Source organism: Nycticebus coucang, chromosome 6 (genome assembly GCF_027406575.1).
Source record: "Nycticebus coucang isolate mNycCou1 chromosome 6, mNycCou1.pri, whole genome shotgun sequence".
In the NCBI taxonomy this organism is placed as follows: domain Eukaryota; kingdom Metazoa; phylum Chordata; class Mammalia; order Primates; family Lorisidae; genus Nycticebus; species Nycticebus coucang.
This window is the reverse complement of record NC_069785.1, coordinates 112635524-112659197: the sequence shown is the minus strand read 5'-3', so window position 1 is coordinate 112659197 and position 23674 is coordinate 112635524. Positions and strand designations below refer to the sequence as shown.

General features: G+C 39.3%; 1 protein-coding gene across 1 annotated transcript in view; it reads left to right on the top strand.

Annotated features, from left to right (window-relative positions):
* The window catches only part of POGLUT3 (protein O-glucosyltransferase 3), a 35362-nt gene extending 12006 nt beyond the window's left edge, over window positions 1–23356 (top strand). The window contains exons 2-8 of the mRNA XM_053595475.1: window positions 8492–8689; window positions 11525–11811; window positions 13801–14017; window positions 16277–16473; window positions 17820–18014; window positions 19794–19898; window positions 21222–23356. Of these exons, the coding sequence (XP_053451450.1) occupies window positions 8492–8689; window positions 11525–11811; window positions 13801–14017; window positions 16277–16473; window positions 17820–18014; window positions 19794–19898; window positions 21222–21347 (1325 nt within the window). The 3' untranslated portion in view covers window positions 21348–23356. The remainder of the gene's footprint in view (window positions 1–8491; window positions 8690–11524; window positions 11812–13800; window positions 14018–16276; window positions 16474–17819; window positions 18015–19793; window positions 19899–21221) is intronic.
* Window positions 23357–23674: the final 318 nt, after the last annotated feature.

Sequence of the window (23674 nt, the reverse complement as noted above, 5' to 3'; positions counted from 1 at the left end):
GAAATTTTACTTTTCTCATTTTGTCTTTTATGAGTTTAAAATTGCTTATTTCTATTTCAGTCCTGATCAATATTATGTTGTATTGATTCTAACATTAACTTTACACCAACAATGACACAGCCATGAAATATTATAAAAATAACTAAACATTTAAAATATGTATTGCCAATGGTTACATTGTAGTTTTATACTTACATTTTGAAATATAAGCATTTGCCAGCTTATAAACATCTGACTTACGTACAACTCACACTTAACAAACAGGGGCTATTAACAGGTAAAAATACCTGTTCCAGCTTAAATACAAATTCAACTTGAGATGTTCAAACCTACAGAAACTATCTTGTTTGTAACCTGGGGGCTGCATGTATAACTTTTTTTTTTTTTGAGACTATCGCCCTGCATAGAGTGCCATGGCGTCACAGCCTACAGCAACCTCAAACTCTTGGGTTTAAGTGATTCTCTAGCCTCAGTAGCTGGGATGACAGGCACTGCTACAAGTCTGCCTATTTTTTTTCTTGCAGTTGTCATTGTTTAGCAGGCCAGGGCTGGGTTGGAACCCACCAGTCCCAGTGTATGTGGCTGGCACCCTACCCTCTGAGTTATGGGCACCGCCCTGCATGTATAACTTTTAAATGCTATTTCAGAGACCAAAAAATGTTATAAAAGGAAGCAAACATATTGATCCAGTCCGATACTCTCAATTTACAAATAATGAAGTATTTTGGAGCTAGTTTTTTTTTTTTCTATAAGTCTACCTCTTTCCAAAAAAGATCACAGAGTAATATGTCTTACATCTGTTTTGCTCATTTAAAGCAATAAACTTAAGGAGAAGAAGACTATCTGATTAGGAGATAAGCAAACCTTTTTGTACATGTCTGGTTTGGGGAAAGAACACTGGAAACAGCTTTCTAATCCTCAAATTCTGTGCTCCTGGTTATCAATCTACTGTGCCACATTGCCTTTCTGAACCCAAGTGGGAAATAATGCAAAGCTCTGATGTGTGTGTTTCATTTATACATTTCAGGTAATTGGCCAACATTTCTAATAATTTCATATTATATTATTAACTTTTATATTGCATCTCCTATGTTTACCTATTAGGGTTGACTTCTGTTAACAGGTTTCTTTCATAATTTTATCGTACTTGTTTCAAGGATCCTAAAATATATGTTTTGGGTACTTAATTATTTAATAATAACAGGGTGTCACATAATACATTGCTGTTACTAACTTGAAGAGACTGAGAAACATTCTTCCCCACCCACAAGAAAAAAAGGTGGTGACAACTTGCTATTTGCTAGCGGTGTGGATTTCACAGGATTCTCCACCTTTTGATATGGTATGTGAATATACATACCACCATGGTCCACTGCATTCTCACAAGAAAGGTTTCAAAATTTATCACTGGGCCACAGTAACATTAACACAATGGTGGTATTTTATTTTATTTTATGTTTTTCTTTTTTGTTGTTGTTAAATCATAGCTGTGTACATTAGTGCAATCAAGGGGTACAATGTGCTGGTTTCATATACAATCTGAAATATTCTCATCAAACTGTTCAACGTAGCCTTCATGACATTTTCTTAGTTATTGTATGTAGACATTTGTATTCTGCCTTTAGTAAGTTTCGCCTGTACCCATTGTAAGATGCATCATAGGTGTGGCCCCATCCATTTCCCTTCCTCCACCCTAACCTCCCCCCTTCCTTCCCCTTGCTTGGCCCTTTCCTCATAGTCTTGTGCTATAGTTGGGTTATAGCCTTCATGTGAAAGCTATAATTTAGCTTCATAGTAGGACTGAGTACATTGTATACTTTTTCTTCCATTCCTGAGATACTTTGCTAAGAAGAATATGTTCCAGCTCCATTCATGTAAACATGAAAGAGGTAAAGTCTCCATCTTTCTTTAAGGCTGTGTAATATTCCATGGTATACATGTACCACAATTTGCTAGTACATTTGTGGGTCGATGGGCACTTGGGCTTCTTCCATGACTTAGCAATTATGAATTGGGCTGCAATAAACATTCTGGTACAGATGTCTTTGTTATATTGTGACTTTTGGTCTTCTGGTTAAAAACCTAGTAAAGGAATTATAGGATCCAATGGCAGGTCTATTTTTAGGTCTCTAAGTATTCTCCAAACATCCTTCCAGAAGGAACGTATTAGTGTGCATTCCCACCAGCAGTGTAGAAGTGTGCCCTTTTCTCCACATCCACACCAACATCTCTGGTTTTGGGATTTTTTTATGTGGGCTACTCTTACTAGGGTTAGGTGATATCTCAAAGTAGTTTTGATTTGCATTTCTGTGATAATTAAGGATGATGAGCTTTTTTACATGTGTTTGTAGATCATGCATCTGTCTTCTTTAGAGAAGTTTCTCTTCAAGTCCCTTGCCCACCCTGAGATGGGATCACATGTTCTTTTCTTGCTACTACGTTTGAGTTCTCTGTGGATTCTGGTTATTAGACCTTTATCGGAGGTATAACCTGCAAACATTTTCTCCTATTTTGAGCGCTGTCTGCTTGCTTATTTACTCTGTTCTTGGCTATGCAGAAGCTTTTTAGTTTGATCAGGTCCCAGTAGTGTATTTTTGATACTGCTTCAGTTGCCTGGGGAGTCCTCCTCATAAAATATTCACCCAGGCCGATTCTGTCAAGAGTTTTCCCTGCACTTTCTTCAAGTATTTTTATAGTTTCATGTCTTAAGTTTAAATCTTTAATCCAGTGAGAATCTATCTTAGTTAATGGTGAAAGGTGTGGGTCCAGTTTCAGTCTTCTACAGGTCACCAGCCAGTTCACCCAGCACCATTTGTTAAATAGGGATTCTTTTCCCCACTGAATGTTGTTAATTGGCTTGTCAAAGATCAAATAACGGTAAGTAGCTGGATTCATCTCTTGGTTCTCTATTCTGTTCCAGACATCTACTTCTCTGTTTTTGTGCCAATACCATGCTTTTTTGATCACTATTGATTTATAGTACAGTCTCAGGTCTGGTAGCATGATTCCTCTTGCTGTGTTTTTATTACTGAGTAATGTTTTGGCTATTTGAGTTTTTTTCTGATTCCATATAAAATGAAGTATTATTTTTTTCAAGATCTTTAAAGTATGACAATGGAGCTTTAATAGGAATTGCATTAAAATTATATATTGCTTTGGATAGTATAGACATTTTAACAATGTTGATTCTTCCCAGCCATGAGCATGGTATGTTTTTCCATTTATTAACATCTTCAGCTATTTCTTTTCTTAAAGTTTCATAGTTCTCTTTGTAGAGATATTTCAGTCCTTTGTGAGGTATACTCCCAAATATTTCATCTTCTTTGGCTCTACTGTGAAAGGAATAGAGTCCTTGACTGTTTTTTCAGCTTGGCTATTGTTGGTATATATAAAGGCTACAGATTTATGGGTGTTGATTTTGTAGCCTGAGACATTGCTATATTCCTTGATCACTTCTAAAAGTTTTGTAGTAGAATCCCTAGTGTTTTACAGATAAACGATCATATCATCTGCGAAGAGTGAAAGTTTGATCTCTTCTGACCCTATGTGGATACCCTTGATCACCTTTTCTTCCCTAATTGCAATGGTTAAAACTTCCATTACAATGTTAAAGAGCAATGGAGACAATGGGCAACCTTGCCTGGTTCCTGATATAAGTGGAAATGATTTCAATTTAACTCCATTCAATATGATATTGGCTGTGGGTTTGCTATAGATGGCCTCTATTAGTTTAAGAAATGTCCCTTCTGTACCAATTTTCTTAAGTGTTCTGATCATGAAGGGATGCTGGATATTATCAAAAGCTTTTTCTGCATCAATTGAAAAAATCATATGGTCCTTATTTTTTAGTTTGTTTATGTGCTGAATTACATTTATAGATTTATGTACATTGAACCAGCCTTGAGACCCTGGGATAATTCCCACTTGGTCATGGTGTATAATTTTTTTGATGTGTTGTTGGATTCTGTTTGTTAGGATCTCATTGAGTATTTTAGCATCAATATTCATTAGTGATATTAGTCTATAATTTTCTTTTCTTGTTGGGTCTTTCCCTGGTTTGGGGATCAAGGTGATGTTTGCTTCGTAGAATGTGTTGGGTAATATTCTTTCTTTTTCTATATTTTGGAAGAGGTTTAGTAATATAGGTACTAGTTCTTCTTTAAAGATTTGGTAGAATTCTGACGTAAAGCCATCTGGTCCTGGGCTTTTCTTTTTAGGGAGATTTTGTACAGTTGATGATATTTCACTTTTTTCTGGCTAAGTCTTGGTAGGTGGCGTACTTCCAGGTATTGGTCGATTTCTTTAAGATTTTCATATTTCTGAGGGTAGAGTTAAGGATTTTTTGAATTTCTGAGGGGTCCGTTGTTATTTCATTGTTACCATTTCTGATTGATGAAATTAGAGATTTTGCTCTTTTTTTTCCTGTTCGGTTGGCCAAAGGTTTATCTATTTTATTGATCTTTTAAAAAAAACCAGCTTTTGGATATATTGATCTGTTGTATAATTCTTTTGTTTTCAATTTCATTTAATTCTGCTCTGATTTTGGTTCTTTTCTTCTGCTGGGTTTGGGGTTGGAGTGTTCTTCCTTCTCCAGGTGCTTGAGATGTCCCATTAAGTTATTAACTTCCTCTCTTTCCGTTTTCTTGAGGAAGGCTTACAGTGCTATAAATTTCCCTCTTAGGACTGCCTTTGCAGTATTCCAGAGGTTCTGATAATTCGTGTCTTGATTGTTGTTTTGTTCCAAAAATTTGGTGATTTCCTTCTTATCTTGTCTATAACCCATGTATCCTTCAGCATAAGGTTGTTTAGCGTCCATGTTTTTGTATGGGTATGCAGGTTCCTGTTGTTATTGAGTTTGATTTTTATTCCATGATGGTCTGAAAAGATGCAAGGAATAATTTCTATTTTTTTTAATTTGCTGAGGTTAGATTTGTGGCCTAGGATGTGGTCAATTTTGGAGTATGTTCCGTGGGCTGCTGAGAATAATGTATATTCAGTTTTTGGGGGATGAAATGTTCTGTAGATGTCTGTTAAGTCCAGATGTTGAATGGTGCAGTTTAAATCTAAAATTTCTTTGCTTAGCTTCTTTTTGGAGGATCTATCCAGCACTGCTAAAGGGGTGTTAAAATCTCCAACTACTATGGAACTGGAGGAAATCAAGTTGCTCATGTTTGTTAGAGTTTCTCTTATAAATTGAGGTGCATTCTGGTTGGATGCATAAATATTAATAATTGAAATCTCATCATATTGAGTATTACCTTTAACAAATATGAAGTGTCCATCCTCATCCTTCCTTATTTCAGTTGGTTTAAAGCCTATTGCATCTGTGAATGGGATTGCAACACTTGCTTTTTTCTGCTTTCCATTTGCCTGGAGTATAGATGACCATCACTTCACCTTGAGTCTAAATTTGTCTTTTAATGTAAGATGCGATTCTTGGATGCAGCAGATATCTGGCTTGAGTTTTTGTATCCAGTCAGCCAACTGTGCCTCTTTAGAGGACAATTTAAACCATGCACATTAATTGAGAATGTTGATAAGCCTTTCGAGAGTCCAGTGGACATTTTTAATCTTTTTGCAACTGTGGAAGTTGGAATTTTATCAAAATTTTCTGGGTGAGTTTACTTTTGTGGTGGAGGATTACACTGGTCTTTATGGAGGATAGGTCTGAGAATATCCTGGAGATCTGGTTTAGTTATGGCAAATTTCTTCAACATGTGAATGTCATTGAAGTATTTAATTTCTCTGTCATAAATGAAACTCAGTTTAGCTGGGTACAGGATCCTGGGTTGAAAGTTATTTTGTTTTAGGAGATTAAAAGTCGATGACCATCCTCTTCTAGCTTGAAAGGTTTCAGCAGAGAGATCTGCAGTTATCGTAATATTCTTGCCCTTGTAGGTGATGGTTTTCTTTCGTCTGGCTACTTTCAGAATTTTCTCCTTCATATTAACTTTAGTGAAATTGATTATGATGTGTCTGGGGGATGTCTTATTTGGGTTGAATAGTGCTGGAGTTCTGAAACTGTCTGCTATCTGAATTTTGGAATCTCTTGGCACGTCTGGAAAGTTCTCCTTCGTAATGTCATGGAGAGGAGACTCTGGGCCTTGTGAAGCTACTTCGTTGCCTTTGGGGATCCCTATGAGGCGAATATTGGTTTTCTTCTAATTATCCCAGAGTTCTCTGAGAGAGTGATCTGTTTTTGCCCTCCATTTCTCATCCTCTTTGAGAGTTTGGGAGCGTTCGAAAGCTTTGTCTTCAACCTTTCTTCTGCTTGCTCCATTCTGTTACTGAGGGATTCTACTGTGTTTCTCAGATCTTTGAGAGCTGCAACTTCTTGTCTCAGTGTGTCAAAATCTTTGGTCATTTGGTCTTTGAATTCGTTGAATTCTTGAGATATCTTTTGGGTTACTGCTTGGAATTCTAATTCAATCTTATTTGCTATCCAGATTCTGAATTTGATTTCTGACATCTCAGCTATTTGTTTGTGTGTGGGATCTTGTGCTGTGTCTGCCCCATTGATCCTTGGGGGAGTTTATCTACTCTGACTATTCATATTGGCAGAGTTTTTCTGTTGATTTCACCTCATGATTGTTTTTCACCATTGCCTCTGGCCATCCTCAGAGTTGGGGAGGTGTTTCTTCAAGATTAGATCTCAGCAGGATCACTCTATTGTTGCTGGATCTTTGTAGGGAGTGGCCCTGTGTAGTTCCTCTGGGGCTGCAACAGCCAGGGAGTTCTGGTTGTGGAAGCAGCTCCAGAGTGTGACACACCTGGATCCAGGAGCAGGGTGTGAGGTGGTGCGCACAGTTCTGGGAGTGCCTGGCGCCCAGTGACTTTGGCACATAGACCCCAAGGCTCCAGCAGTCTCTGGCCAGGAGAAGGGCTCTGCATAGATGCAGGAAGGGAGGGCACACAGCTACCAGAGTGCCTGGCCAGATAAGCGGGCCGGTGTGGAGGCAGGGAGGGTTCAGGAGGAAGGATGCAGGGTTGCGCAGCTCCCGCAGTTCCTGGTCAGGGCATGTGGAGGCCCGGCGGGCGTGGGGCGCAGGTCGGGAGTCACAGTGCAGCTCTTACGGAGGTCTGGGCGGCACCAAGCCCAGGAGTTTGGGGTTGCTATAAGCTGTGACACCACAGCACTCTACCCAGAGCAATAGCTCGACGCTCCAGTGTGCCAAAACCGGTCTCACTCTGCCCCTGAGGGTTAAGGCTGTAAGGCAGCTCAGCCCCCGCCTTTAGGCTGCTCAGTCACTAGGTTACTAGCTCCTGCCCTATCCTTGCTCTGTGACCCTGAGGGCGGAACTTGCCCGGGCAGTTCTCTCTCAGTGGCTCCCTATGGCCCACAGCCAAACACTATTAGCTCCATCTGGCTCAGCAGCTCAGTCTGGGGCCCTAGACAATGCCCAAAGTTCTCCGCACTCCTGCTCAAGCTCTGACCAAAGGCAGTTCAACTGAGTGCCAAGTCCAAAAACACCAAAACAGTTCACAGGTAAGGCCTTTCCGGTTTGCAGTCTCACTGCTGCTTGTACTTACGACTGCCGGCGGGATTAGGTCGATTGGACATACGCAACCACTTGCCAGTTTTCTACTGTTTTTGTCCTCCTCTTGGGCTCCAGAACTCCCTGCTGACTCCCTGTATCCTCAAAGGGATGATTATAGGCAGATCCCACCAGCCAGAGATGCCTGGAGTCTTATCTCCCCAGACTCACCGTGCCCAGTTGTAGGGAAGCTGTTACTTGGCTGCCATCTTCAATGGTGGTATTTTAAAGCCTATATAAGTCAGCTAAAGGAAAAGGGAAAGTTTCTTAGTTAGGTATTGTTTACCTACAACGGAAAACCCACAGAATGTTGGAGTTGGAAGGAATCATCACAGTATAACTTTCATTTCAAGCTGAGCAACTGAACTCAGAGAAGTTAACTCTAGTATTTACAAAGATGTGTGTTTTAGGGTATATGTACTTGTGCACAGATTCTGGTAACTAACCATAATCTTTCTCTACCTGAAGAAATGGGCTGAGAAGTATCACTTGAATTTGGGCTTAAAAAGAGGATAAATTTTCTCAGAAAATAGGGTTAATAGATATTGAAATGGCATACAAAGAAAGCTGACATAATTTTTATAAGGAGGAAATTGGATTACTGTAGAGATATGTAATGCATAGTTCCTGGATTTTAATTTTACCCAAAGCAGAAAAGATCAAATAAGTAAAAAGTTAATTTCTTCTTTGCTTTTTAGAAATGAATGGGTTTTGTTCATTCAATAAATCTTTGCCAAATGACTGATGGAGGAAATGTTGATCCTTGGTTTGAATATATGAACCAGGCATAGTTCTTGGCCTCACATGTTTTCCAAACAGAAATGTTTTCCTTTGATGTTATAGGAATATACTATAAGTATATAGTAACTTATATATTTTATATAGCCATCTATCCAATAATTGTTGAGGAATAATAATTGTGATGTGGTAGTTATTTATATTTCTTTTTATTTCAGGTCAAACATCATTCAAAGTAGTAATCAGATCTCTTTCTCCAAAAGAGTTAGTCCGGGTTCATGTTCCTAAACCTTTGGACAGGAATGATGGAACATTTTTGATAAGGTACAGGATGTATGAAACTGTCAGTGAAGGGCTGAAGATAGAAGTGCTTTATGGTGATGAACATGTGGCTCAGTCTCCCTATATCTTGAAAGGTAAGTGATTATCATAGTCTTCAGAGGCAGCCCTGTGCCTGCAGGTCCCAAGCCTTTCCTGTGCAACATAGTAAATGTCTACATACCTCCTGGAGTTCAATTTAACTTGACATTTTAAGGGAAGGCAAAGAGATTTAAATGATGAGAAAAAATCTTGTGTACTTATCCATGTACTTGCCATTTCTGGTACTCTTCATTCATTTGTACAGGTCTGTATTTCTATGTAGTAACATTTACCTTCTGCCTAAAGCATTTCATTAATGTGTCTTTTAGTGTGAGAATGCTGGTGGTGAATTCTTCTAGGCTTTGAATGGCTAAAAAAGTCTTTATTTTGCCTTTGTTTTTAAAAGACATTTTCCCTAGTTATAGAATTATAGGTTGATGGGGTTGTTTTGTCTTTTAGTACTTTAAAGATTCTGCTCCTCACTGTATTGTTTCCAATAAATCTACCATTATGCTGCCTTCTTTCTCTACTGCGTTTAAGGTTTTCTCTTTATTAGTTGTCTTGAGCAGTTTGACTATTATGTGCCTTGCTGTTGTTTTCTTCATGTTTCTTGTATTTGGGGCTATGGAGCTACTTGGATCTTTAGGGTTTGTGGTTCTCATCAAATTTAGAAAACTTTTGACCATTATTCCTTTAATATTTCTTTTTCTTTTCTTTTTTTTTTTTTTTGAGAAAGAGCCTCAAGCTGTTGCCCTGGGTAGAGGGCTGTGGCATCACAGCTCACAGCAACCTCCAACTCCTGGGCTCAAGCGATTCTCTTGCCTCTGCCTCTCCAAGTAGCTAGGACTAGAGGTGCCCGCCACAATGCCTGGCTAATTTTTGGTTGCGGTTGTCATTGTTGTTTGGCAGACCCTGGCTGGATTCGAACCCACCAGCTCTGGTGTATGTGGCTGGTGCCTTAGCTGCTTGAGCCATGGGCTCTGAGCCTCCTTTAGTATTTCTTTCTGTTCCATCCCAGCTTGCCTTCAGGGATATTAATCACCTGTATATTAGGCTTGAATTATCCCATGGTTCATTGACAACTCTTTATTTTTTAATTCTTTTTTTCTGTTTCATTTTTTATAGTTTTTGTTGCTGTCTTTAAATTCACTTGTCTTTTCATCTGCAAAGTCCAAAATTTGTCATTAATTTTATATGGTATATTTTTTACCCTTGATGCTTTTTCATCTTCTTTAGTTTTTTCCTGGGAGGCAGTTGAGTTACTTGGAAGTAATTTAATCCTTTCAAGTTTTGCTTTTATGGTTTATTAGGTGAGACTAGAGCCATATTTAGTCTCGGTCTAATTATTCCTCACTACTGAAGGAATACATTTCTATACTAAGCCCCAGGAATCAGGAGGCTTTCCGGTCTGGCTGGTACCCACTGGCACTATTCCCAGCCCTCTGTGTGCGGTAGGCACTATTCCCTCTGACCATTTTTGATGTTTCTTACCCTGCCTTGGAAAGTTTCCTCCTGGATGTACACTGATTTTGTTCTGCTAAATATTTCAGGGGGCCTTCTCCAGATCTCTGGAGTTCTCTCTCTGTGCGGTACTCTCTTTTCAGATACTCTGTCCTACAGATTCTAGCTGCCTTGGTCTCCCCGGACTGTCAGCTCTGTTTCTTCAACACACTGAGCCTGCCTGGCTTTACATCCCCCTCCCCTATACTGCAGCCTTGAAATTCCCCTAAGCAGTAAGCCATAGGAATTATAGGGTTTACCTTATTGTTTCCCATCTTTCAGACTCACTGACCTTCATTGAGTCTGAAAGACACTGATAATCCAGTGTCTTAAAAACTGTTTTGTATATTTTGTCTGGGAGATTTTTGGTTGTTTCAGGTGGGAAGAAAAATCAGTTCCAGTTACTGATGTTGGCCTGGAGTAGAAATCCTCAAAAAAGTGGTGGGCGCCTGTAGTCTCATCTACTTGGGAGGCTGAAGCAAGAGAATTTCTTAAGCCCAAGAGTTGGCTCAGTGCCCATAGCACAGTGGTTATAGCACCAGCCATGTACACTGAGGATGGTGGGTTCGAACCTGGCCCCATCCAGCTAAACAACAATGACAACTGCAACAGAAAATAGCCAGGCATTGTGGCAGGCACTTGTAGTCCCAGCTACTTGCAAGGCTGAGGCAAGAGAATCGTGCAAGCCCAAAGTTTGAGGTGTGATGCCACAACACTCTACCCAGGGCAACATAGTGAGATTCTGTCTCAAATAAAAAAAAAAAAAAAGAAAAAAAGAAATCATAAAAAAACTTAAATAATTTTTAAAATATTTTTTATATTGAAATATAGATATATCTTGAAACAACATATAAAATTTGCATAAGTTTTTTCTTAAATCAGTCTTCAGAGACGTTCCATACTTAAGTATGTCTCCTTAAAATTACCCTGCCAGACCCCCTGGGTTATACATTTCTTCCTTAGGATGTGCTGATTTTAAGGGCTCAGAGGAGACCCCCACCTTGTCTTTAAAAATCACTACCCTTACTACATTGAATGCCTGAAAGTTAATACATTCTCTTTTTCTTTGTAAGTTTTTTGTGTGTTTATCAACCATGTATACCTCACTAGAAATACATTTATCAGCCTATCGACTGAGAGTGGGTTAGATTAGGAGAGGTTATCCAGGGTGGTGCGTGTGAGACGGGGACAGCGTAGAAGAGGAGGACTCTGACGTAACCATGTCTACCACTGATTTAATGAGGGCACTGATTAGGGAGGGGAATGTAAAATTATCCTCTGTCTGGATGATCTTAGAATCTTAGAATTTGCCAAGCCGCAGGGGCAGAAACAATCCCTGTGTTGGTGCTTATTAACAGAGCCTGGCATTGTTTGTGCTTTACCTTTCCTAGGGCCAGTGTACCATGAATACTGTGAGTGTCCGGAAGAGGATCCTCAGGCTTGGCAGAAAATTCTTTCTTGTCCAACCAAGGAGCCACAGATTGCAAAAGATTTTGCTTCCTTCCCCAGCATCAATCTCCAGCAGATGCTAAATGAAGTCCCCAAAAGGTTTGGGGATGAGAATGGTGCTATTGTTCATTACACAATTCTCAATAACCACATTTACAGGAGATCTTTAGGGAAATACACAGACTTCAAAATGTTCTCTGATGAGATTTTGCTGTCACTGGCCAGAAAGGTATGAAGAATAAATGAAATGATTCCAAAAATAACATATTTAGTTGTTACATTTAAATCCTTATAATTATCATGGCAAATGATGAAAATGGATTTCTGGCTCAGAAATGTACATCTGAAATGTTTATCACCCAAGTGTTCATAAATTCTCCCTCTTTGTGGATCTCATTTCTCTGTAAAATTTAAATTAACTTAAATCCCTATCCCAGAGAGGGCAAGGGATACAGTGAGTTCCCAGATGTTTACAGCCTTGAAGTCATCTACGTTCTCTGTTCTTGCTGAATACACCCTCCCATTCAGATTTCACCTTCTCTAAGCTGTTTTCTTCTTTTTACCTCAAAATAACTTGAACTTGGAACACATTTTCTTTCTTTTACCCTAAGCACATCTAGAAGATAGTGTGTGTGGCACATTTTGTTGAAGGTTGGGGTAACACAGAGAGGTTATTTTGTATAATGCATACTGAAAAACAAAGAAAACCCCAGACATTTAAAAATAGACATCTCTGTACCAGTGAGACTCTAAGTCATCTTTGCTTCTGGGAATTTCACTGTCTCTTCTTGATCTTCCGGTCTTAACCTCTTACTAGATGTGGATTAGCCCACAGTCTTTCAGGCTGTTCACATTGCCCAACACTATCCTGCTGTTCACCCCCTATTTCCACATTTGCAGAACTCTAAATTACTCTTAAGCAGAGCAATTCAAACGACCTTTTGTTTTTTCTTATTCCTGGTCATGCAGGGGTGGAGGTGAGCAATTTTTATCTTTCTCACCCTGACAGATCATCAAGATAGTTTCTAAGCCAAGACCCAACTGTTGCACAATAATTCCCCAAGTGTACTGAATTTGTGTGTGCAATCAGTTCTTACTTCTAATGCATTCCCCTCCCCTTCCCCCAGCCCACAGAGTAACATACACATATATCACAGGCATCTGATCCTAAAGGCAGTGCTCTCCTCCTCGGCTTCCACCAGTCTACCCTGCCTGCCTCCTGGCATCTGGTACTCAAGTTGCTGGCTCCACAGTAGTAGTTCTTAACCAGGACGATTTTGCCCTGAAGGGAACAATTGGCAATGTCTAGAGACTTTTGGTTGTCATAAAAAGTCCAGTGGAAGTTGCATTTCATGGGTAAACATCCTACAGTGCACAAGACAGCCCACCGCCTCTCATTCATTCATGCCTCTCTATACAGTTTCCACTCCTGTAATACTAAATTTGAAATGCCACCTGTGGATAGAGACAGCTGATGCCTGGTTAAGTGAATTTCTCATTCACCATCCTCACCTGTGATTTCCTGATGTTACTGATAATTGAGAGGCATTCTTCTTTCCTGTCTTAATGTTTTTTGATAATCAGCTCTATTAGAAGTATGGCTCGGTGCCCGCACCTAAGGCGCCAGCCACATACACCTGAGCTGGCGGGTTCCAATCCAGCCAGGGCCTGCCAAACAACAATGACGGCTGCAACAACAACAAAAAAATGGCCAGGTGGGGCGGCGCCTGTGGCTCAGTGAGTAGGGCGCCGGCCCCATATGCCGAGGGTGGCGGGTTCAAACCCAGCCCCGGCCAAACTGCAACAAAAAAATAGCTGGGTGCTGTGGTGGGCACCTGTAGTCCCAGCTACTCGGGAGGCTGAGGCAAGAGAATCGCTTAAGCCCAGGAGCTGGAGGTTGCTGTGAGCTGTGTGATGCCACGGCACTCTACCGAGGGCCATAAAGTGAGACTCTGTCTCTACAAAAAAAAAAAAAAAAAAAAAATGGCCAGGTGTTGTGGCGGGCGCCTGTAGCTTCTTGGGAGATGGAGGCAGGAGAATCGCTTGAGCCCAGGAGTTGGAGGTTGCTGTGAGCTGTGATGCCACAGCACTCTACCCAGGGCGACAGCTGAAGGCCGTCTCAAAAAAAAAAGTATTTTAGAAAGCAAAAAAACTGAAGTATTTAGTACCAAAGACCAAAGATTTCCCAGCACTGATGTTTATACTTTTGTTTATGTAGGTCCTTCTTCCAGACTTAGAATTTTATATTAATCTTGGAGATTGGCCCTTGGAGCATCGAAAAGTCAATGAAACCCCCAGCCCTGTGCCTATCATTTCATGGTGTGGCTCTCTGGATTCAAGGGACATTATCCTTCCAACGTATGACATCACCCATTCCACACTGGAAGCAATGAGGGGAGTTACAAATGATCTTCTCTCTATTCAGGGAAATACAGGTAAAGTCAGTTTAATTCTCTAAGAATACGATTAGAAGTAAAAAAGTAAAGGAAATATTCAGTTAGAGTAAATGTGTATATATATTTTAAAACCATTCTTCTTATTTTCTTACTAGGAGTGTATTAAATGCAAAAGTGGGGTGGCGCCTATGGCTCAGTGGATAGGACGCCGGCCCCATATACCGAGGGTAGTGGGTTTGAAGGCAGCCCTGGCCAAACTGAAACAAAAAACAGCCGGGCACTGTGGTGAGTGTCTGTAGTCCCAGCTACTTGGGAGGCTGAGGCAAGAGAATTGCCTATGCCCAGGAGTTGGAAGTTGGAGGTTGATGTGAGCTGTGACGCCACAGCACTCTACTGAGGACAATAAAGTGAGACTCTGTCTAAATAAATAAATAAATAAATGCTAAAATGACTTGTTTAGGATTCATCTAATCTAGAAATTGAAGAGGCATGGTTTGGGCCAATAACTCCCAAACCTGCCTTCACTAAGTCTCCTTTGAATTGGTCACTTGTAAATAACATTTGGTATTTATAAAATATCACATACAAAATACCATATTTTGTAAAGTTATCACTTAATTCAGACTCCAATGCCTTTATATTGCTGGATGAAATGATAAAGAATTTTGAAAAATATAAAATTTTATGCAAATGAAATAGAATTGTGATAATAGTGTAATTTAGATATTCCTACCTCCAACACTTTATAAGGAATTCTCCCCTTTCCTTTTTCTGGTTCCCCTTTTTTAAATTAATTAATCAATTAACGTATGTATGAATGTATTTGTGTATTTATTTATCTTTAGAGACAAGGTCTTACTGTGTCACCCAGGCTGGAGTGCAGTAGCGTAATCATAGTTCATTGCAGTCTCAAATTCCTGGGCTCGACGTATTTTCCTGCCTCGGCCTCCTGAGCAGTGGGGACTATAGGCACTGCCACCACTATGCCCAGCTAACTTTTTAAATTTTTGTAGTGACAGAGTCTCCGTGTTGCCCAACTTTATCTGAAACTCCTTGCCTCAGGGGATCCTCCAGGTTTGGGGCTCCCGAAGGGCTAGGATTACAAGGCGTGAGCTACAAGGCCCACTTTTTCTGCTTTTCTTGATCTTTTAAAATCTGAATTCCTTTCTGCCTGTTTGACAGGTTTAGATTTATGATAATGCACATGTTTTTATTAAACCAAACTCCCCGAGTAGAAAAAAGCCTTGCCTTGTCTTTATAGACTCTATTTCTATTTACTGGGGTCTAGTGGACTTACATGGTAGAAGACCAGAGACTTTTTTTGTTGTTGTTGCAGTTTGGCCGGGGCTGGGTTTGAACCCGCCACCCTCGGCATATGGGGCCGGTGCCCTACTCACTGAGCCACAGGCGCCACCCAAGACCAGAGACTTTTTATAAGTTATATTTCGTAACTATCTATAGATAATATGAAGTGAAAACTGACTTACTTCTAATTTTATAACAGTTGAGTTTTTTTAATTTTCGTACTAAAACACCAAACAGATTAACTCCCTCCAAAATTCCTATATTTTATGATTTATTCCTTAAAACACTGACCAGTGATAACCAATGACTTCTCTCTTTAGAATAATAGCAATAGATTTAAATTAATTCTTCCAGAATATTTCCCCTCCAGGAAAGATAGGATATAAGCATATGTATATAGTGGAGTTACAGATATGTACATATTTGCATTTAAAGACATATTAGAAAAAAAGGCTTCCCTGTATTCAAAAAAGATGTGCTCAAAATTCTGAGCAACCTAAGAACTTATGGGTATTACTTTGATACATAGTTGTCTAAGAACAAAAGCCTACTTCATGTGATTGTGAAACACATATACACAAAACAATGGAAGAAGCTAATAATGCCTTTGTGAGTAAGCCAAGTTATTGAATCTCTTTTTGCTTTGAACATAGTCGGATATTATTTTGGGTTATTTCCTAGTGTTGTATAACAAAAAGCACCAATACTTGTGTATTGGTGAGCTCTCACTAGTGGGCAAATGGGTAAAATTAGAGCATTCTTTTACCTAATACAACACATGAAAAGACTTTTCTTGAAAGTCTAAACTTGAAAATATCTCTGATAAATTGAAACTCAATCCCATACTTTCAGAAATAGCATCTACTTTAGAAGATGAGTTGATAAAAGAACTTGAACATCTTCAACGATGGTGGTAGAGTAAGGATTATTATGCTTGCCATATAGAAACGTCAAATTCATAATCATAATTTTTTTGTGGCCTCAAACTTCTAGGTCCATCCTGGATCAATAAAACAGAGAAAGCTTTCTTCAGAGGTAGAGATAGCCGAGAGGAGAGGCTCCAGTTGGTACAGCTATCCAAAGAAAATCCACAACTCCTAGATGCAGGAATTACAGGATATTTCTTTTTCCAAGAGAAAGAAAAGGAGCTTGGAAAAGCCAAGTTGACAGGTTTCTTTGATTTCTTCAAGGTATGCATTTGAGTTTTCTTGTATGGATATGAAGTGATAAACTTGTATTAAAAGTATATGAAATAGGTGGACTTAGGTGAATCTATCCTGTCTTGTGAACTAACACACTTTCGCACTTTCTTATCAGACCCTAGGATCACAAAACTCTGTGTGGTTTCCTTCTTTTGTTGTTGTTGACTTTGTCTACCAAAGAGCTCAGAAATATACTCAGTGCTCAGAAAATAGAACAAGGATTAACCTGAGGTTTTGATGATTTATTTCTCATCTTTCATTCGTGTGTGTGTTTAACAAACGGAGAATATAAATATTTTTTATGTGAAGTGATCTCAGATGTCTTTTATAAATAGGAAGAATATAAATTCCATATACACAAAATAGGAGCTGGAATTGGGGTTCAAGTTCTGCTTCTGATCCTGCCTGTCTACCAGCTCTGGGACCTTTCTCTCTTAGTACCCTGGTCTCTAAACACATGTGATGTCTGCCTAGCTCCGTCAGAGCATTATCACTAGGCTCAAAGGAGATAAAGAGGTGAACAATGTGACAAAACCTGAGTGGCTAGAAAATTCCTTGGTACCAATTATTTAAGAAAAAATTAATGACCAGATCTGAGAGTACGCTTCTTCATCACAGTGTGATACAATGAAAAGAAGAAGGTGTTTGTACTTAGAATAGAGGTTTATAAATTTCTCTGAGTTTTTTCATTTATAAAAAGAAAGGGCGGGGAGGAGCAGAGGTTAATAATACCTGCTTCACATTATTATAATTGAATGAGGTTTAATGCCTAGGAAAAGTGCTTTCAAAATGTAAAACAAAATGTCCAACAAATATGCCAGTAGAGTTCCTGCTGTTTTGCCAGCATTGCTGAGTTCTTACACTTCCCCAGGATTCCATCTCCTCAGTTCTGAAACTATAAAATAGAAATGCCTTCCTATTTCATAGACTGAGTATGAAGTATAAGAAACTAGTGAAATAATGTACAAGTGAAAATATAAATTGTTATCAGTATTCAACTTTAGTAAACATAGAACTTTTGAAAATAGTGTTCCTGTTTACAAAAATCTGTGTATTCTCCATTACGTAGAGATAACTGAAATATGAATTTATTACTGTTTCCAAAAATTGTTTATCATCATACCATTAAATGTGTTATATACCTTAAAATTGATTTGCTAAAGGCTGCTTCTGATTTTAATACAAAGAAAGAACTTAAGTTATAGAATACAACTTTTAAACATGAAAGCTGGAAAATAATTTTTTTGTACGTGTATTTAGTATGACAGTGTTAATGGGAAGCAGAAGTGCAGCAAATAACGGTTAAAAGTTGTTTGTTGTCTTTAATCTTTCAGTATAAGTATCAAGTGAATGTGGATGGGACTGTGGCTGCTTACAGATACCCATATCTCATGCTGGGTGACAGTCTGGTTCTAAAACAGGATTCACCATATTATGAACATTTCTACATGGCACTAAAGCCTTGGAAACATTACATTCCGATTAAAAGAAATCTTAGTGATTTACTAGAGAAAGTGAAATGGGCCAAGGTATGTTTCCTGCAATTTTCATTTCTTTAGACAATAACAAATTCACCGGAGTTAGGTATACAAGTTCTATCACAAGTTAATTTGACATAATGTAATTTTTCAAATGTTATTTTTTTTAATTTTTTTCCCTTGAAATATTTAAAGAATCAGCATCAGCATCATCTTATATACCCTTTATCAACATTTTTGAGGATGTTTGGAAGATTTGAAACCCAGCGTTATATAAAGTATAAATTTACTAGATAAATCACTAATCATGCTTACACACACAAGTAAGATGCACAAAATGCAAATTACTGATTGAAAAGACCCAGAGTTGGCTCAGCGCCTATAGGTCAGTGGTTAGGACGCCAGCCACATGCACCAGGGCTCATGGGTTCGAACCTGGCCCAAGCCTGCTAAAAACAAACAAACAAAAAAATACCCAGGCACTGTGGCTGACACCCATAGTCTGAGCTACAAGGGAGGCTGAGGCAAGAGAATTACTTGAGCCCAAGAGTTTGAGGTTGCTGTGAGCTGTGATGCCACAGCATTCTACCAACGGCAACATAGTGAGACTCTGTCTCAAAAAAAAAGAGACCCAGAATTAAAGTGCTTTATGCCCAAGAAAACATACAAGGCAATTACAGTACTCTTCTGCAGTTAGAAAAAACACACAAGTTCTTAACGATGCATGCTATATACCATTCCAAGAATCACAAGTTTCCCAAAAAATAGGAGTTCCTTTTTTAAAAGAAAGAGTATGTAAAAGCTGATATGTTTATTATAAAACAACAAAAATTTACTCTTTTGTAATAAGAGTTTATTCTAAGTTTCTAAGAAGCAAAATGTGTTTATAGAAATAACTATGTAAGGTGGGCACAGTGGCTCACACCTGTAATCCTAGCACTTTGGGAGGCCACAGCAGGTGGATTGCTTGAGCTCAGGAGTTTAAGACCAGCCTGAGCAAGAGTGGGACCCTGTTGAAAATAGAAAAACTATCCAGGTGTCGTGACAGGTGCCTGTAGTCCCAGCTACTGGGGAGGCTGAGGCAAGAGTTTGAGGCTGCTGTGAGCTATGATGATGCCATGGCACTCTACCCAGGGCAACCCAGTGAGACTCTGTCTTAAGAAAAAGAAAAGAAATAACTGAGTGCCCAAGGCAGAATCGTTTTGTGATGCTTTATAAGAGCCGCAGTTGCTTGCAAATTGGCTTTTTTGTGGGCAGCATGATAGAATATTAACTTTTTTCCAAAAGTATAATTAGGAAGACTGACTATTCCTGGTAGTGAATGAACAGGCTCTGGGTACTGAATATTTTCTTATAAAAACATTATCATCTTTCCTAGCTACATTTAAACACAGCTTTTTGGCTCTGACTATATATTTACATGGAACTTATAAAACATGTTATAACATGAAAACGGATTCATTCTACTGTCAAGCAGAGAAGGCTAAACTGGGGAGACAAATGATGAACCCCAAGCTTACTTCCTGGATGGCTGGAAAAGTGCCAAGATAGTCACAACAGAGGCTGCATGTGGGGCGAGGGGAGGGTTTACTGGAGTGGTGGAACAGGGGTCCAAACACATATGATTTGTCTCTCACAGAGATGTCTAGGAAAGTACCCTGTCTCTTTCCACAGCTTCATTAATAAGTTATATTCCATTTTATGTTCCATCACTCCCATGCTGTTCACATTCAGCCCCACATCTGCCTTGCTTCATGCTCAGTCTTCCTTTCTTTGTGGGGTACAGAAGTAATTTTCATTCACTGTTTTGTTTTCTTTTAAACCTTTCAGGAAAATGACGAAGAAGCCAAGAAGATTGCCAAAGAAGGGCAGTTGGCTGCTAGGGACCTCCTCCAGCCACACAGGCTTTACTGCTATTATTACGGGGTTCTGCAGGTCAGTCCAGAGCGTCCGCCCTGCTGGGCGAGCATACTCAGACCAGGCGATGGGCCTGAGCACCTCCTGTCTTGCTTCCAGACGTATTCAGAGAGTCAGCCTATGGACTGGCTGGCTGAGCCAAGGCATGGGCCTGGGGACAGACAGGGCTTCTGCTAAGTCTGTGGCCTCCATGTTTTTTTAAATCTCTATTCCATATCATGCACAGCAATGCTTGGGGCCTCACAGATGCATGGTAGAAGCTCCTTCCATCTTGTCAGTGCTCTCTTTTATTAAAGGCCTCATGAAATTCCTTGTTTCGGTGTTCTTGAACCTCTGAGAACAACCTTTTCTTTATTTGGAAAATAAGAGGCTTGGCCATCTCTATCTATTAAAAATTGTTCTCCTTGATACTTAAGACCCATGCCTTTTACAGCATAGGTATTTAGCTTGCTATATAAAACAGTCAAACAAATGAAAAAAATTATAATAGTTCTAATACCTTATGGTTAATCCTGAAATATAAATGTTTATTGAGAATCAGAGGATTGGTCCTTAAGTAACTACCCTCTGTTTTACTGAGTACAATCTAGTCAGGAAGGAAAAAATAGGAAATCACATTTGTGTTTTTAATCTAAGCTTATTTTTCTATGGGCAGAATAGAAGTAAATTTTGATGCCTATGGATGCTACCCTTTCATATTTTTATTCTCATAGAAAAATAAAAATGATAAATTGTATCATTTACTAGAAGCAGCCCTTTCTTCCCTTAAATTGGTCTGTCCCTCTGCTGGTCTAGCTTGAATTTTAATAGTAGGAATTTCTCCCCCTACAGTATTAATCAGGCTTCTCTACTCATGCATAATTTTGTTGGGTCTGGCTCAGTATCAGGAATATGCAGCTAAATGGGCACAGAACCACTGAACTGAAATACCCAATTTATGGGAATATTTTAGTCAGTGGCCACTGTACAGGAACATTTCACAAACATGTCATCATTTTTAAAAGTTATGTGACTACAGGCCTAAAAATGTGAGACTACCAACTTTATTTTGAGAAGTCTATCAGCTTTGTTTGCTGATTTGGTATTCAAAAAATCAATTATTCCCTTAAAAGTGGAGGATAAAAGCTGATGATACCTATACATAAAACTGTGGATTGGGGGTCCTTGATAGATTGTGAAATATTGTGCTACTGCAGTAGGAGCTAAAGTTAAAATGTAACTTTAAGACTGGAATAAACCAGTCTGAAGATACGCAGCATGATTGGGAATGGTGGAAGGGGGAGGAGTCAATGGAAGGAAATGTGGACTAATCTTTCACTTGCCTTGAAACACACCTTTCAGAAATACGCCGAGCACCAGGCCAGCAAACCTGAAGTACGTGATGGAATGGAACTTGTTCCTCAGCCAGAAGACAGCACATCTCTCTGTGAGTGCCACAGGAAAAATCCTTTAAGAGAAGAGCTTTAAGTCATCCCAGAACCACACTCCTGTGAATACTGATGACATCTTTAAGAAAGCCTTAAGATAGAATCTGAGCTGCGAAGAACAGCACTAAAGACTCTACCCAGCAGACTGGTTTTTTCAGTGGCTTTATATAATGTGGATGGATAAAGCAATATAGGTTGAGTAGGCCTTATCTGAAATGCTTGGGACCAGAAGTGTTTCAGATATCACTTTTTTGTTTTTTAGATTTTAGTGTATTTGCATAGACATCATAAGATATCTTAGAGATGAAACCGCAGTCTAAACATGATATCCACTTACATTTCATATATATCTCATAACCTAGAGGTAGTTTTATACAGTATTTTTAATCATTTTGTGCAAGAAACAAAGTTTGTGTACAACGACCTATAAGAAAGCTGTCACTATGTCAGGCACCCATTGGATGGTGCCATGGTTTTTGGAATATTTCAGATTTTGGATTTTTGGATTAGAGATGCTCAATCTGTATTTGAATAAGTATCACCAAATGTCTTTGGATATTTAATATCTTTTGAGTAAATACTGCTATTATCAGCATCACAGTTTCTCTAAAATGAAAATTTGGGGATTATAGCAGATAGACAGACTTGCCAAAATATAAATCAGCCTCTGTGAAACTATTTACATCATACTTACTGGTTTCTTTCTGTCACCACTCACTGCCTATCTTCCACTTGCAGTTATGAAGAGACAATATTTGTGCCAGGCCCCCAGCCTGACTGCACACTTCCTCCTCTTCAAAGCTGCCTCTGGCATTCAGGGACAGCAGCCTCCTTTTGGAAGGTCTCATAAGGATACTTCAGGAAGAAGAAGATGACTCTTGTTAAAAGTAGCATTGAGACTTGTGGAGGGAATATTTTTTAAAGCAATGCTCATATCTTTTAAACTAAATTTTGCTAAGGCCTGAGACAAAATTTATGAGAAATTTTGCCTTAAGCTAGTGATGCCCACTCTACCCGTTATATACTCATCCAGGACAACGCTGTGTTGTCAACGTAGATGAAGGTGTGCTGTCAACATGATGTCCTATGGACATCTATCATTATCTACTGCATATCTACTGAATAGAAAAAAATAACTATAGTCAGATGAAGAACTTTAATTCTCTTTAACCTTTAAAAGGCATCCTTCAAAACATTGAAAACCTCTGCAACAAGCTCCAGGAAGCCTGGTGTCTTGGGAACCACTGATACACCAACAGCAGAGCCAAGCACCTCACACAATCACTCCTCTGTTTCAGTGGGTTTTGTTACTAAGATAAAGACTTTGGTAATTTCCTCTGCCTTTCAGGACAGGACCATAACTTAGGACTCTTAGCCCAGTTCATTACATACTCCTTGTAGTACCACCAATCCAAGATTCAGTTCACTATCTGTACCTTTATGATCTAAAAAGAAGAGCTAGCCACACTCCCAATTTAAAAATGTTTACTCGCCTAATGGAAATGTTTACTTAATCTGAAAAACAATGTAGCCATTTAAAAGTGGTCATACCTATTCTTTCTGAAGAATGATGAGATGATAGGGTTGTTTTTTTTTTTTTAACTGAGCAAAACCAAATTTCAGAACAATCTAATCAAAGCTAAGTATCTGAGGCAAATTTTAACATCCATCAATTGTTAAAAACCACAAGTGTACAAGTATAAAACAAAGGCCAAGCTGCTCTGAGATCACACTCCAGTGAATCTATGTCCTGTGTATATTGTACATAGTGTTTAGGGCTTGTCAAAATTGGGATTATGACAAGAGAAATTGCCTCCTTCGTTCCTCCCTACCCTGAACCTGAGGACTTCAAGTCCCCAGGCCCCAAGATGTTAGAAACACCTTAACATTTTTTAAATGTACATTGCTTTCTGCCAAACCAGGCCTAATAGTTAAAAGCAAGTTGAGTCAAGTGCAGCAGCTTTAAGGAATGGAACAGAAATGATGTACTTGAGAAATAAAGTGAAACTCCTCAAATTCTAAAGGGAGAGGGTTACCTTTTTGGCCATAGCCTTTTTTTTTTTTTTGTAGAGACAGAGTCTCACTTTATGGCCCTCGGTAGAGTGCCGTGGCCTCACACAGCTCACAGCAACCTCCAATTCCTGGGCTTAAGCGATTCTCTTGCCTCAGCCTCCCGAGTAGCTGGGACTACAGGCGCCCGCCACAACGCCCGGCTATTTTTTGGTTGCAGTTTGGCCGGGGCCGGGTTTGAACCCGCCACCCTCGGTATATGGGGCCGGCGCCTTACCGACTGAGCCACAGGCGCCGCCCTTGGCCATAGCCTTTGAAAAGACTCAGTTTTACATGGCTTTCTGGTTTGTAAACAAA